The sequence below is a fragment of the Caretta caretta genome, chromosome 1 (assembly GCF_965140235.1).
Source record: "Caretta caretta isolate rCarCar2 chromosome 1, rCarCar1.hap1, whole genome shotgun sequence".
NCBI lineage: Eukaryota > Metazoa > Chordata > Testudines > Cheloniidae > Caretta > Caretta caretta.
The window spans coordinates 302,612,574-302,629,201 of NC_134206.1; the positions used below are offsets into that span (position 1 = coordinate 302,612,574).

Here is a 16,628-nt window from a genome sequence, read left to right on the forward strand (position 1 = left end):
AGATATAGCATGTACATGGCCAAAAATCAGTGTTAGATACTAGTTTCAAATCTACTATAGAGCAGACCGACAGTCTATCACTTTGGCACCTAAATTATACAAATCCCAATCTCAGAAAAATGAAGTTATCTGAAGTTTCAAGCTATATAACCAACCCTTGGTATTAAAACAAAATATATCAATCGTCCCTGGCACAACACAAAACTGAATGCTCTAAACTGCTAACGTTGTATTTGGTGAGCTTTCAGTCCTTCTTCAAAATTTTCAACTAGCTTAACTACAGTGGAACCTGAGTGTGCTAGCAACATTGAGGAAACCCGTAGCTCTTCAACCTTTTGACTTGGCTACATGCCAATCAAAAAGCTATATTCTACAAACAACATTTCTGAAATCCATACACGAAAGTGTTTAATAAATTCCAAAAAGGTGCAATATGGCAGAAGTACCACTTAGCATACTCTACTCCAAAGGGGGGAAAGCAATGATTACAGGGATCTTTTACTCTACTATTAAGAAATGCAATCGAGTGTCTCCTTAAGAAAATACTAGATAAATCACTTTAACATTATATGAATTCTAAGGATCTCTTTTTTTTTTGTTTTAATTGCAATGAACAAAACAGATTTTCACTATTAATATAACTGGGTATGCAACTTCCACCAGTTTATATTATCTGTCATGACAGGTGATAGCAAAACATCTTTCTTTCCTTTCCAATTACTAGTCCAGCACCCGCACTGGCACTGGTGTATTTGTGGTAGCCTGCCCAAGGATTCTAGCCCCGTAGGCTAAGAAATATTAAATCTTAAAAATCACCTGATTTTTATACAATCTTGCTTCCCCTCCTCCCCCCATTTCAATCTGATAGGCATTCAGCAGCTGATATCTCACAAACCCACAAGGATAACCAGATCCTGCTTCAGACCATGTGTAAAGTGGATCTCCTGCTTCCAGATGGTATAAAGCTACAGCTCTTGTATACAGTTCTCCTACTAGTTTTCAAGACAGTGCCCACGAAAATCACATTGGAACTGAAGTGGATGAAGGAAGAAAGAAAGTTAGTAATTAGAGCAGTGCAATTTTATATTTCAAAATCTTGCAATGTGACAAGCTCAGAAATAAATGCTATATACCTATGGCAGGTTTCAGAGTAACAGCCGTGTTAGTCTGTATTCGCAAAAAGAAAAGGAGGACTTGTGGCACCTTCGAGACTAACCAATTTATTTCAGCATAAGCTTTCGTGAGCTACATCCGATGAAGTGAGCTGTAGCTCACGAAAGCTTATACTCAAATAAATTGGTTAGTCTCTAAGGTGCCACAAGTACTCCTTTTCTATATATCTATGGTTATCAAACAGTTGTAGAGAGTACATGCTAGTGATCTGTAGAGAGCTGCTGGTTCTCTTTTATGAGTCCAAATGCTAAACTGCATTAAAAGGCAGCTAAACATACGTTAAATACTTCCATGTAAGGAAGTGCTGTTGTCACAGAGTGGTATGTCACCATAAATGGGAGAGGAAGAGTACGTTTCTAAAATGTGGTCCACAATATGAACAAGTTTAATCCCACAAGAACCTCGATAAGATTCCCAGTTTTATGACTGAACACAGCATTCGCTGGTAGCCCTCAAGGGTCACAATATGTCAGAGTTTAAAACCTCTTGCTGTTCCCCTGATCGGACAGTGAGAATTTTTGGTACTGGTCCATGACTGAATGAGATGATTCCCTCACTGAAAATTACATTTATTTGAAATCTCTGACAAAGGTTAATTTTTAAGCACTGAAAGCCCTGAGACCAAGTGAACAAAAATAACTATAAACAATGTTAGCAACACAAGGTGGGTCTTTTATTGGACCAAACTCGGTTGGTGAAAGAAACAAGCTTTCAAGCATACACAGAGCTCTTCTTCAGGACTGGGAAAAATATTCAGAGTGTCACAGCTAAATACAAGGTGGAACAGATTGTTTAGCATAAAGAGTTAGCACATGTTGCAACAGACCATTCAAGGTGAAGTGGACAGCTAACACCTCTACAGCTGTAGGACAAAGGAAGGTGAATAGGTTACAGATTGTTATGATGAGCCATAAAACCAGTGTCTTTATTAAGTCCACGATGTTTAGTGCCTAGCAAAGTTATGACTAATTCCCAGACTCGTCTTTTGAAGGTATTGTGCAGGTTTCCTTTGAAAATGAGGATTAAGAGGTCAGATATGGAGTGATCTCTTTGTGAAAAATGTTCACCCACAGGATATAGGGGGCTTTTGTCTTTTTTCATTTTCCTCTGCGAATTCATTCCAGAGCATAGTGATTCTCTCATTTCAAACATTAGGAAAGAGCTGCGTGGCCAGAGAACGGGGGCTGCTGGCCAGGAGCCCAGCAGCACAGAAGTAAGGGTGGCATGGTATGGTAACGGTATCCCTGGGATCCCAGTCCCACTGCAGGGCTCTACCCCCTACCTTTTTTTCCCCCCACCCACCCCATTTTTCTGCACATCCTCTTCCCACCAGCTTTGTACCCTAGGCAGCTGCCCCGCTCGCCCCACCCTGGTTATAGCCCTGGTAAAATATGTGGTTGTAAACATCTAAGCCACTCTTTCAAATAAACTTGTTATGACTGAATGTGTTGTTAATGACAATAACTGCCATATATTCAAAGTCATAACAAGTTTAAAATTTAAAATGAAATCATTGCTTGAGCCCTGGCACCTCTTTCATTACCAATTAAGCACCGGCTGTGAAATTTTTGCCTTGGAGTCCCCTGGGCAACAAATTATTTCAACAGAATGATCAGTTTAATAACCTTTTCCAACACAAAAGCTGTTTTTTCACAACACATAAAATAAGTATCTTTGTATGTCAGAGGAATGTTTATTATTTATTGTTACTTATCTGTACTGCATCATAGTTGCATGTGATACTTTATAAACAAGAAAGAACTTGAGGTACCTCTTTCAAGGATCTTATAAAGTAATTAACAGTTAACTAAAACAGGCCAGTGAAACCTCAGGACTGAGTAATATGGGCATAAAGCATCAATACACTGAATACAACACATCTGGTATGTTTGGATATACATGAACACAGTAATGTCAACAGCACTTCGGATGGATTTTACAAGAAGCAACATGGTTTACAAATTCTTTCAGTTTCTCAAACGTAAACCTGTTCCTGCTGTTTCCTAGAAAATACTATACATGTAAAACCTTAAACCTTTTATCAGGAGTGAATGAATTCATCTCTGAACTCCTGTTGTTTATGGAGTTTCCAAATGGTTTGGTCATGGCTCCTCAAACTGGAAATTCTGTCAGCAAGCATGAAGGATCAGTCAAATTCTTCCTTCCCTCTTTTCTGCCAGACTTGCTCACACTTAAGAGCAAATTTTTTTTATTATCAAGTACCATGGTCAAACATATTAAGTTTCTTCTGTCTATTTTCAGGAATGTTACCCGCTCTATCTTATATGGCTCCTACAATCCTAGTGTGAGAGTGCCTCACAACAAAGATTAATGCATTTATCCTCACAACATCCGTGTAATGTAGAGAAGAGGTTCCAGCAATTTTCTCCCAATAGAACCTTTCAGAATGGAAGAAACATTGAGGTCAACTACTATATATCATAATTTTGAATCACACAAACCATTACAGAAAGAACTTTGCAAGACTGTTTGAATCAATATTCTTGCTCAGAAAAAAAAGTTGAAAGGACTGAACTTACATGGCCATTTTTAATCAATGAAAGTATTGTATTATTACCAACTCTCCCTACATTGAACCAATTTATTTATATTTGGGAACATTTTTATCTTATTCCTTTAAAAGGAACAAAATGTATATAACTATTAACATTGCTAATTCTATATTAACAGTGGACCACATATTTCACTAATGTTTTGCTTTTACCCACTGCCATTAAATATACATTTCTGACAACATGACATAGGGTGACCACCCATCCCTTACTTCAAGGAACAGTCCCATTTTATTGATTTGTCTCTTAGGGTGACCACTTGTCCCTTATTTTAAGGGATATCCCTAGACTCCCTTATTTCATAAGTAAGAGAAGGCTGAATCAAATCTTTGCAGACCAGCATTAAGCAATGTTTCAGTGTATAATTCAGACTGAAGAATTCAGACTGAAGAAACCAATCTTAACAAAAACTAGCCACAAAGCTTTAAAAAAGGATTTTCCTTTTGCATTGTCCTAAGACTGCATTGAATTGCACACCTGCAATAAAAATCATGTATCTGGCTTCTTGTTTGAGACTTTGTTAAAACATGACATTACATATTCAGAAATTTCTCCACTCCAATCCTCAGTTTTTGTACTTGTAACGTAAGTAAGGAAGTGCTAAGAAGAAATCAGAAAACTTCTGGAAAGGGAATGGTTCTTTAGTGGCGAAATAAAGAGCACATGCTTGCCACATAAGGGCACTAGTATGTTTTATCCCAAAGAAGGCTCAGTGAATACTGTGTGCAGGAGAAGGGGTAGGCTTTGAAACATGGTAGCCAGCTCCTTCTCCTAATTTCTTAAAACTTGAGGAATTTATGCTCAAATGCAGCAGAGGAAACAATATTTTTCTTGTGTAAACATACCTGGACAGATTGCAGAAACCTGCTAAATATTGACAGGTTTCAGAGTAACAGCCGTGTTAGTCTGTATTCGCAAAAAGAAAAGGAGTACTCGTGGCACCTTAGAGACTAACCAATTTATTTGAGCATAAGCTTTCGTGAGCTAAAGCTCACTTCATCGGATGCATACTGTGGCTACAGTACGCATCCGATGAAGTGAGCTGTAGCTTACGAAAGCTTATGCTCAAATAAATTGGTTAGTCTCTAAGGTGCCACAAGTACTCCTTTTCTTTCTGCTAAATATTGATTCTTTTAAGGCTGAGCTTGAAATTAAAGTTAATTTCAAATTGTACATGTAAGGAGTTTAATGAATGGATTTAAAAAAAAGTCAAAGATATTATGAGTTTTAATACATTTCACTATAAGTACTATTTTAAACATTAAATTGATGCTTATGATGATGGCAGTGTATACTTGAGGGTAGTATAAAAGCACACACGAGAAAAAAATATACATGGTATGCTATGAGAAATGGTGTTTCCTTCAAGTGTCCCTTAAAATAAAGTGTCATCCCTTATTTTTCATGTGATTTTTTCCTTATTTCTGTCCAACAAAGATGGTCACTTTATATGACTATCTTTGTTGGACAGAAATAAGGAAAAAATCACATGAAAAATACCTTACTACTGAGAAACCCACAACATGGTAACATTTCTCCTATCTGAAAATAAAATCTGGTCAAAAATAATTCTTTATAGTGCTGCAGTCACCAAAACTGAAAACTGCATTTGAGTTAGTAGTGATGGAGCTATAGATACTCTTCATGCCCAGAAAACAAAAATAATCCCCAAAATGTATGTTCAATGAGTTTCTAAATTAAGTACAAGTATATCTTGCTAGGAACACCAGCATAGGTCAAAAAATCATAGTGTGAAGCCATAGAAAAGTTCTATTTCTACTCAAACAGGATCACTTTAGGACCCATGTAGAAGAGGATATAATGCTGCAGATTCTGGAGAATGATTTATCAAATTAAAGAGCATTTCAAACTATATCCTGAGTACTGATAAAGTCAATAGAAAGTCAATAAAAGTCAATAGAAAGTCTCCCATTGGGCTTTTGTACAGAATCATAGGATTGGAAGGGACCTCGAGAGACCATCTAGTCCAGTCCCCTGCACTCATGGCAGGACTAAGAATTATCTAGACCATTCCTGACAGGTGTTTGTCTAACCTGCTCTTAAAAATCTCCAATGATGAAGATTCCACAACCTCACCTTATTCCAGTGTTTAACCACCCTGACAGTTAGGAAGTTTTTCCTAATGTCCAACCTAAACCTCCTTTGTTGCAATTTAAGTCCATTGCTTCTTGTCCTATCCTCAGAGGTTAAGAAGAACAAATTTTTCTCCCTCCTCCATGTAACAACCTTTTATGTACCTGAAAACTGTTATGTCCCCTCTCAGCCTTCTCTTCTCCAGACTAAACAAACCCAATTTTTTCAATCTTCCCTCATAGGTCATGTTTTCTAGACCTTTAATCATTTTTGTTGCTCTTCTCTGGATTTTCTCCAATTTGTCCACATCTTTCCTGAAATGTGGCACCCAGAACTGGATACAGTACTCCAGATGAGGCCTAAATAGCACAGAGTAGACAGAAGAATTACTTCTCATGCCTTGCTTACACAATCCTGCTAATACATCCCAGAAGGATGTTCACTTTTTTTGCAGCAGTGTTACACTGTTGACTCATATTTATCTTATGGTCCACTATGACCCCCAAATCACTTTCCACAGTACTCCTTCCTAGGCAGTCATTTCCAATTTTGTATGTGTGCAATTGATTGTTCCTTCCTAAGTGGAGTACATTGCATCTGTCTGTATTGAATTTCATCCTATTTACTTCACACCATTTCTCCAGTTTGTCCAGAACATTTTGAATTTTAATCCTATCCTCAAAAGCACCTGCAACCCCCCCCACACAGGTTGGTATCATCCGCAACTTTTATAAGTGTACTCTCTATACCATTATCTAAATGATTGATGACGATATTGAAAAGAACTGGACCCAGAACTGATCTCTGTGTGACCCCACTCATTATGCTCTTCCAGCATGACTGTGAACCACTGATAACTACTCTCTGGGAACAGTTTTCCAACCAGTTTTGCACTATTCTTATAGTAGCTCCATCTAGGTTGTATTTCCCTGGTTTGTTTATGAGAAGGTCATGTGAGACACTATCAAAAGCTTTACTAAAATCAAGGTATACCACATCTACTGCTTCCTCCCTATCCACAAGGCTTGTTACCCTGTCAAAGAAAGCTATTGGTTTGGCATGATTTGTTCTTGACAAATCCATGCTGACTATTACTTCTCATCTTATTATCTTCTAGATGTTTGCAATCTGATTGCTTAATTATTTGCCCCATTATTTTTCCTGGCACAGAACTTAAGCTGACTGGTCTGTAATTCCCCATGTTGTCCTTATTTCCCTTTTTATAGTTTGGCACTATATTTGCTCTTTTCCAGTCTTCTGGAATCTCTCTCTTCATGGGGTCTTCCATGACTTTTCAAAGATAATCTCTAATGGCTCAGATATCTCCCCAGACAGCTCCTTGAGTATTCTAGGAAGCATTTCATCAGGCCCTGGTGACTTGAAGACATTTAACTTGTCTAATTTTTAACTTGTTCTTTTTCCTATTTTAGCCTCCGATCCTACCTCATTTTTCCTGACATTCACTATGTTAGACATCCAATCACCACCAACCTTCTTGGTGAAAACTGAAACAAAGAAGTCACCTCTGCCATTTCCACATTTTTTGTTATTATCCCCCCACCCTTATTGAGTAACGGGCCTACCCTATTCTTGGTTTTCCTCTTGCTTCTAATGTATGTAGAATGTTTTCTTCTTACCCTTTATGTCTCTAGCTAGTTTGATCTCGTTTTGTGCCTTGGCCTTTCTGATTTTATCCCTACATCCTGGGGTTATTTGTTTATATTCATCCTTTGTAATTTGACCTAGTTTTCACTTTTTATAGGACTCTTTTGATTTTTAGATCATTGAAGATCTCCTGGCTAAGCTAGCGTGGTCTTTTGCCATACTTCCTCTCTTTCCTACGCAGTGGGATAGTTTGCCCTTGTGCCCTTAACGTCTCTTTGAAAAACTACCATCTTCAATTGTTTTTCCCCGTAGACTTGCTTCCCATGGGATCTTCTCTACCAATGCCCTGAGTTTGCTAAAGTCTGCCTTCTTGAAATCCACTGTCTTTATTTTGCTGTTCTCCCTCCTACCATTCCTTAGAATCATGAACTCGATCATTTCATGATCACTTTCACCCAAGCAGCCTTCCACTTTCGAATTCTCAACCAGTTCCTCCCTATTTGTCAAAATAAAATCTAAAACAGCCTCTCCCCTAGTAGCTTCCTCCACCTTCCAAAATATTTTTTTCTCCAATATATTCCAAGAACTTGTTGGACAATCTGTGCAGTGCTATTTTCCCAACAGATGTCTGAGTAGGTTGAAGTCCTCCATCACCACCAAGTCCTGTGCTTTGGATTATTTTGTTAGTTGTTTAAAAAAAAGCCTCATCCACCTCTTCTTTCCTTGTTACGTGGTCTGTAATACACCCCTACCATGACAATCACCCATGTGTTTTTACGCCATTTATCCTTTCCCAGAGACTTTCAACAGTCTGTCTCCTATTTCCATCTCAACCTCAGTCTAAGCGTATACATTTTTAATATACAAGGCAACACTTCCTTCCTTTTTTCCCTGCCTGTCCTTCCTGAGCAAGCTGTACCATTCTATACCAATATTCAAGTCATGTGTATCATCCCACCAAGTCTCTGTGATGCCAGCTATGTGCAGGCTCATTATGAAAGTCAATTGAACAAGTACCATTTGACTTCAATGGGCATTCTATCAGGCATTAATTGTGTAAAGCACTTTCAAATCCTAAACTGGGAAACATTCTGAAAAGTAAAGTAGTAGCTATAGAAGTAGTACATTTACAAAATGAATCCTGGTATTTAATTTGAAAGAATTTGTTATTACTACTGTGTAGTACTACTGCCACAATTCTTTCCCAAGAAACATTTCTTAGATGAACTCACAACTGAATAATAGCTTTACTGGAATTAAAAACATAAAGCAGTCTCTTAAAAGCAAAACCATATATCATCCAACACTGCATTCTTAGGTCTCTGTAATATTCCAATTAAACCAGAATAAGGTGATATAATAAATGTTTGGCTTTACCCTCATAAAAGCTTGAAAACAGAACTGGTTCACTGAAGAGATATCACTAACCCAGTCCAGCTAACTGAACTAAAATCATTCTAGATGTAATTTTTTCATCCCTTAAATTAAAAAACAAAACAAAGGCGGCAAGGATCACCGAGTTCTTTTCGTGGTTATTGCCTGGCATTTAAAATAGCTTATTTCAGCCAATATAAATGGCAGACATGACTTGCAAAACTTATGCTATGTTGCTATGTCTATACTGCCCCACAGTTCAGACTGTGGAGTTGTGAATAGCAGTGCATACCAAAGAGCTGTGCTGGAATTCCCCTGTGTGGATTGCAGGCACAAACTTAAAGGTTCCTAGGTTGCTTTATTATAATGCTCCACAAACAAGAAACTTTAGTTCACACCTTCAGAGTCCTATGTGGAGTGTTACAGCTCAGCACTTTGGTGTGCACTGCTATTCATTCTCCTAAAGTCCAAACTGTGGGGCAGTGTAGAGAAGACCTCAGACTGAACCAGGCAATATCAAAGTAACAACAATGCAGTACCTTTTTGTCTGTGCTGCACAAAGCAGTTTTTTAAAGGACAAAATTCAACAACTGCATTACTTAAATAACTTCCTTGCATGCTGGATTACATTAACATTTAAATCAGTAGTCGGCCAGCTATACTATACAGTTATCTGTGTTACTAATTCAGCACAGTTTATAGATGTAGTGGTGTTTGAATTAAATTAATGCTTAAATTGAAGTCAGAAAAAAAACAAAAACTACTAGACAGAGAGGAACTATAAAGCCATTTTGAGGGTCCCTTGACTTTTTCTGCAATATATTTTCACTATAGTTAAAAAAAAAGTATTTTAATGTATAAACTTGAGAAAAAAAGAAAAGGAGGACTTGTGGCACCTTAGAGACTAACAAATTTATTTGAGCATAAGCTTTCGTGAGCTACAGCTCACTCTTATGCTCAAATAAATTTGTTAGTCTCTAAGGTGCCACAAGTACTCCTTTTCTTTTTGCGGATACAGACTAACACGGCTGCTACTCTGAAACTTGAGAAAATTGTCTATACATGCCTTGAAATTCTCATCTTGGTCCTACTAAAATCAGATAGATACAAAAAGGCTAAAGGATACAATGGATAAAATGTTTTAGGAACTATATAATGATTATCATCATCTGTCAAAGGTCGTTCACATTTTAGGATTCATAACCCCCAAAGATGACATATAAATTAGCCCTTGAATGATCCCAGTATGTTTGTCTTATCACCTAGTCCATTAAGCCATTACACATTATTCTACAAGTGAAAAAATGATTTCTATCTGTTCTCAATTCCATAATTTACATATATGCCCATGTAATTAATTATGCTTATCCACAAAACATAACTATGTCTGACTTTATCTATAGTATATAAGCTTTTTTTTTATTGTAATTAAAGGAATACCATCAAAGTTAATAGCCCTAAAATGTAATCTACATTAAAGATAATTTTTTGTACTGGGCCCTTTTAACCCAGGAAAATGCATTGGTTCCTCCAAATTGGAGTTGTGGCACAGATAACATTCAAACTACTCTCTGGAGTGACCTCTATTACAACAAAGCAAGGACATTGGGTTCCTTTCTTGCCATTGTGCAGTCTTTTCATTCTGACTGACTGTTCTATTCTTATGAAAGAAAAGATATTAAAAAGAAGAAGAATATGCCTCTGAATGCCTTGAGAGTACAATCCTAATATATTCAGTATCCCACAAGAATTGGTCAGGCAGAGGAATGGACATTGTGATATGCCAATCTGTTCATAACATGTGTAAGTCTGCCTCCACAAACCAAAACACGTGTAGGCGAAACATTAGTCAATAGGAGCTAAAGAATCCCTAAGTCTGCATTTTATCTTTTTCTGCAGATGTACATATTTATGATTTTTAGTCAATCCTCATAGCTAGTTTCTTCCCACAAGAGCGCGCTTGTCACCTTTTCCTTTATATTTTCAACTGCTGCTATAATTTAAATCTGAAGAAAAATATCTATTTACATTTGATACTTACTCAAAATTTAACTCAACCAATACAAACCTTTTAAATGGTTCTATACATATTTCCCAAAGTCATCTGTGTGGAATGCTAGAAAGCTTGCATTGTCAAAAGTTATCACAATAGTTCTCTGACAGTGCCTATTCACTCAGAAAAGAGGTGGGAACTTATCTCATGGTAACAAACATGAGGTAAATCGCAGAGAAAAGGTAGTTTATAGTTTTCACATGCATTAGCACAATGGGGGAGACTAGGATGTACCTTGACCTACCAACTCCTGTGAAAACTATTAACTGCCTTGTCTTCACTAGGATTTTATCACATGTTGTTTAACATGTGTTAGCTAATGCAAGTTAAAAACACACTTTTTTTCCAAGTGAACACAAGGCCTAAATATTTCAGAGTAGTTTTACACTGGTGAGGTTACCATGACAAAATACAAGAAGTAACAGGAAAATGGTGAGGATGGGATTGTGGGTATTGATGGGATTGTGAGAGAGACTGTGGATAAAAAGACAACCAGTAACAATACAGAGAGGGAGAGATATGCATGGGTCAAGTGGGGAAAAAAAAAAGTCTAGTGGCCAGAAGAAGAAAAAAAAGAAAAAAAAAGGGAACTCTAAAATTTACTGTCAAAAAACTGACAGAGCAGAAAGGGAGAATAAAAAAAAAAAAATCATTAGTGATGTGGCCTGTTAGGATATAGATATTCAGGCCTGTCTGTAAAGGCCTATACTCTAAGAATTTAGGTGTATTCTTATCACTTGGCTAGTGATAGAGGTATAAAAGAAAGAAATCACTGTCTGCCGGTGTAAGGGCCTTCTCTTACTGTGACAGTTTGTGGCCCTGTGCTTAGGCTCAGGCCTTTGGCTAAGCAGCAGAGGCAGCCATAAGCTGGGAAGCGAACGGTCACATCCTCACATTCCAAACTAGTCACATTGAAATAAGGTGCTATTGGGCTGTTAGGCACTATCAGGACAGGATTGTATTCCTATCACCTCCAGAGAAAGGGAAGTGCCTAGAAAATGTAAAAGGAAACTTAGTTTGATAGCATCCTGTCTGGCAAGAACTCACTTATCAATAGCTGGGATGTGAAATCCTCACTTCTGTATTGTTTTGTCATTATAGTTCCCACTTTGCTGTTGTTTGTCTGTATAATCTCTGTCTGGTTCTGTGATTGTTCCTGTCTGCTGTATAATTAATTTTGCTGGGTGTAAACTAATTAAGGTGGTGGGATATAATTGGTTACATAATCATGTTACAATATGTTAGGATTGGTTAGTTAAATTTCAGGAAAATGATTGGTTAAGGTATAGCTAAGCAGAACTCAAGTTTTACTATATAATCTGTAGTCAATGAGGAAGTGACTGGGGGTGGGTGGGGGTGGGCATGTGGGTGTGTGAGATGGGAACAGGGAATGGGGGTAAGAAAATTGGAATCATGTTTTGCTAAAGGGGGAGATGGGAACAGGGAATGGGGGTAAGAAAATTGGAATCATGTTTTGCTAAAGGGGGAAATGGGAACAGGGAATGGGAGTAAGGAAGTTGGAATCATGTTTGGCTAAGGGTAGGAATGGGAACAGGGACACAGGTGTAAGGCTCTGTGGTGTCAGAGCTGGGAAGGAGGATACTAAGGAAGGAAACTGGAATCATGCTTGCTGGAAGTTCACCCCAATAAACATCGAATTGTTTGCACTTTTGGACTTCGGGTATTGTTGCTCTCTGTTCATGCGAGAAGGACCAGGGAAGTAAGTGGGTGAAGGAATAAGCCCCCTAACATGGCCCTTGAAGCAGATAGTGAGACAAACTACAAGGGAGGTGAAAGAGATTAGGGCAATAGCATCCCACTGGTCCAGCCAGGTAGGAGGTCTTTGAATCTTAGATATTCTCATGCTTTCCTCTTCATGTCACGTTATTGGAGGTAGATTATCAGAGGCCAAACTCTGCCACCCTCACTTAAATTGAGCAATATCTACTCCATGATAGTCTAATTAAATTAAATGGCCCTACTTCAGATGTAAAGTGCTAACAGAATTTGAGTAAGGGTCACAGAATCTGGCATGAATTTCCCATGACAACCAGTCGTTTTATCATTTTAGAATAGAATCGTCTCCAAGTAAAGAGGTAAACAAAACTGCATGTATAACATGAGAAAAATGATTAATATCTCCAGGGCAGAATGCAGAGAAGATGAGCCTAAATTTCTGTATGTCAGACAAAGTGAGCAATTAAAAAAAAAAAGCCAGAAAACTGAAACCCTGAAAAGGACATCCCGTCTTTCCATAGAGACCAAGTGTATCCAGGTCATGTCATTTTAGCACTCTAAATCTGAGTTTTTAGCTTTTGTTTTGTAAATACTTGTATGCAACTGGAGACACTCGCCATTTAGGGTGAGTTTTTTCCCTCTTACATTGAGAATTGATTAGACAGACAAAGTGCCCATTACTTCATACTTTCTTCAACATATTGATTTATCAGTTAACATTTGCTGAGTATCGTTATAGCCCACTGGCTCCAAATCAGGAGAAAACTACTGGGAGGGAAAAACTTGAAGTTGCATCAGCTGGCAACAGATCCTAAGGGACCATCTGTCAGCTGCCCCCATCCCTCAAAACTGCTCCCTCGCCCCCCAGTTCTTCCCTCTGCTTCTTGCAGGGGAGTTAAAGACAATCTCTGTTATTTGTGCCACTTAGGTAGTGCAAAGAGAATGGAGCAAGATCTGTCCCTCCATCTTGATTAGAAGAAACATTTCAAGGCACATGGATTCTCTCTAAAATCATGACTGCTAATACTGGAAATGAATACTTATCTGAGTAACGCATCAGATATGATTTGCTCTCCAACTGCAAACATAAAATGATACATAGTGAATGTGACTTACCGGGCCAAAAGCATTACTGTCAAAGCTGTGCCCGTGGTGATCACCTTCCACCCATATATGGCCATGAGGAATTTTCACATACTTGTTTTTGTACCCGATGGTTCTAAAAGACAGATGCAACAACAATTAGCAGTGTACAGATATATATACACACAGGTCAAAACAAATAAATAAACATAAAACATTTTTGTTAAGAAATTCCTGTTATTTATTACCTTGTGGCCTGATCCTTCAAACGGAGCTAAATGCATGCAGAATTTTACTGCTTGTGAGTAGTACCATTGACTTCAGTATGCCTACCACATGAGAACACATGTGCTAGTGTTTCCAGAATTAGGTCCTTCTTTAATAAACACCTTTTCTTTTTGCAAATACTTAACACAGCAAGAAACAAAAGACATGTACGTTACTGAACGACGAAGCAGGTAATCGACCTTTTCCATAATCATTAGTATGAACTCTTTGAAGCATCACATTTTCACTCCAGTAAAATTCAGGTGATCATATGTTGTACTTAAATATGAAGATATTTTAAGACAAATTTCCTATGTGCAGTGCAATGTTTGCACCATCTTATTTAGCAAAAATAACCAGACAGCTCTGCGCTGGCTGCAGATTTAGCATTTAGACTCCTGCAGTCATGTGATCTTGGGTTATGATCTCCTCAAATTTCATAAGCTAAACAGGATTGAGTTGGGCAGTCCTTCAGGGGAAGCCCAAGTGCTGCAGAAAGTGATACATGGGGTTCAAGAAGGGTCACTCTTTGCTGCAAGTCAGTACTGAACCAGTGCCCCAGAATGAGACTAGGAAGCACCATGTTACTAGATGTGTCAATTTTGGAGAAGAACACAAACCCAAGATCCTGAATACAAAAAACTGTTACATTTCATTCATGGAATTTAACATCAATTTTCAACATCTTTCACAATTCCAACCTGCCCAGTACCACACATAAGCTTGCCAACTTTCTAATTGCACAAAACCAAACACCCTAGCCCCACCCCTTCCCTGAGGCCCTGCCCCCACCCACTATATTCCCCTTCCCTTGCTGGCTCGCTCTCCCCCACCCTCACTCACTTTCACTGGGCTGTGGTAGGAGGATAGGGGGTGGGGGTGGGGGGTAAGGGTTCCAGCTGGGGGTGCGGGCTCTGGGTTAGGGCTGCGGACGAGGGGTTTGAGGTGAAGGAGGGAGCAGCCATTCAGCATCAAGACAGGGGTCTGTCCTGTCTCCTTTTTTGTTTATGCTAGTCATCAACTATGGATTAAAACAATGTGACAGTGATACATATGGCCTAAAATGGAACAGTTCCTGGCTAACGGATCTAGACTTTGCTGACGTCATCACTCTTATCAATGAAGAAGCCAACGGACTACAAAAATGTACAAACCAAGTAAAAGAAGTAATGGAGAAGATAGGTTTGACATACCATGGAAAAAAATGTGAAGTCATGTTAATAGGGACTATAGGGACAGAATCAAAACTGAAGAGGAGGTAGTTGTTCAGTTGTAGTGCTCAGGTCTCACACTATTTGGCACTGGTGAGACCTGAGCAGGAGAAGTGTGTCCAGTTTTGGGCATCAGACTTTGCTAAAAAAAATACTGCAAAGAGTCTAGAGAAGAGCAATCAAAACGATAAAAAGTTTTGAAAACCTGACTGATGAGGACAGATTTAAAAAACTAAGCATGTTTAGTACTGAGAAAAGAAAATGGATTGTGGGGGAGGAAGGGGCAAACAGTTTTCAAATACGTTACAGACTGTTACAAAGAGGATTGTGATCAATTGTTGTCCATGTGCACTGGAAGTAGGACAAGCAATAATTGGCTTAATCTGCAATAAGGGAGATTTAGGTTATATATTAGGAAAAACTTTCTAACTACAGTACAACCCAGTTTATCTGAGCCTCCATATTAAATGAACTGGCCATGTGGGGCTTGAGCTGTCAGCCCCAGATGGCCTGAGCCCTGCCGCCCAGGGCTGACAGCTGGAGATGGGAAAGATCTTTCCCCAGTCTCCTGAATATCTGAATTTTCCATTATCTGATCTGGCCCTAGTCCCAATTAGATTAGATAAACGGAGTTCCACTGTATAAGGGCAGTTCACCACAGGAACAGGCTTTGAAGGGAGGTTGTGGAATCCCGGATACTGGAGGTTTTTAAATATAGGTTGGACAAACACCTGTCAGGGATGGTCTAGGTAGCTTTAAATTGCCTCAGCCCTGGAAGCTGGACTAGATGACCTCTCAAGGTCTCTTCCAGCCCTATATCTCTATGATTCTATGAAATTATCTGCAGTCCTTAGGCTTCTGGCAAGTTGTCCTGTGTGCAAAAGTTGGGCACAAATGACCTAGAATGTCATTTTTCAGGTTTACATGTAGCTGGTATAAAACTAACCTAAAATGTTCAGACCCTATCAGACATGTATGCTATACATTTCAATACAATGTTAACTCTACTAGAGGTGTAATAGAGCATGATGGTAAAGACTGTATTCATGCTTACTTCTGGTCTTAGATCAATAATTTTATTTTGGGGAGAAAGGTTGTTTATTCTAGTCAATGCACTGGATCTGGTTAAGGCTAAGGAGATCTGAAGATTATTCCTGGCTTTTACACAGACTTTCCTCTGCGACCTTGGACAAGTAACTTAATTTCTTTTGTGACCTCAGTTTCCAATAGGTAAAGTGGGGACAATCATACATCTCTATTTTGCAGGGATGTTATGAGGATAATTACTGTTTGTGACGTTCTGAGATACTACAGTGTCCTGGAAAATAGTCTATAAATATATAAATTAAAGGTTCTTTTATGCTCAGATTCTATCTCTTGACCAAAAAAGTGAATTGGGCAATTAACTTCAATTTGTATTTCAATAACTATTGATTCATCAAGCCACAATGCATTTTT

General features: G+C 38.4%; 1 protein-coding gene across 7 annotated transcripts in view; it reads right to left on the reverse strand.

Moving 5' to 3' along the window:
- Nucleotides 1-16,628, reverse strand: part of IMMP2L (inner mitochondrial membrane peptidase subunit 2) — an 835,235-nt gene that overhangs the window by 131,477 nt on the left and 687,130 nt on the right. For 5 of the 7 annotated variants that reach the window (XM_048836072.2, XM_075124423.1, XM_048836071.2 and 2 more), the window contains exon 5: nucleotides 13,726-13,828. In XM_048836072.2, coding sequence (XP_048692029.1) covers nucleotides 13,726-13,828 — 103 coding nt within the window. Of the gene's footprint in view, nucleotides 1-3,307; nucleotides 3,573-13,725; nucleotides 13,829-16,628 lie in introns of those variants that run through there. The other 2 variants (XM_048836073.2, XR_007354631.2) reach the window with 2 other exon arrangements.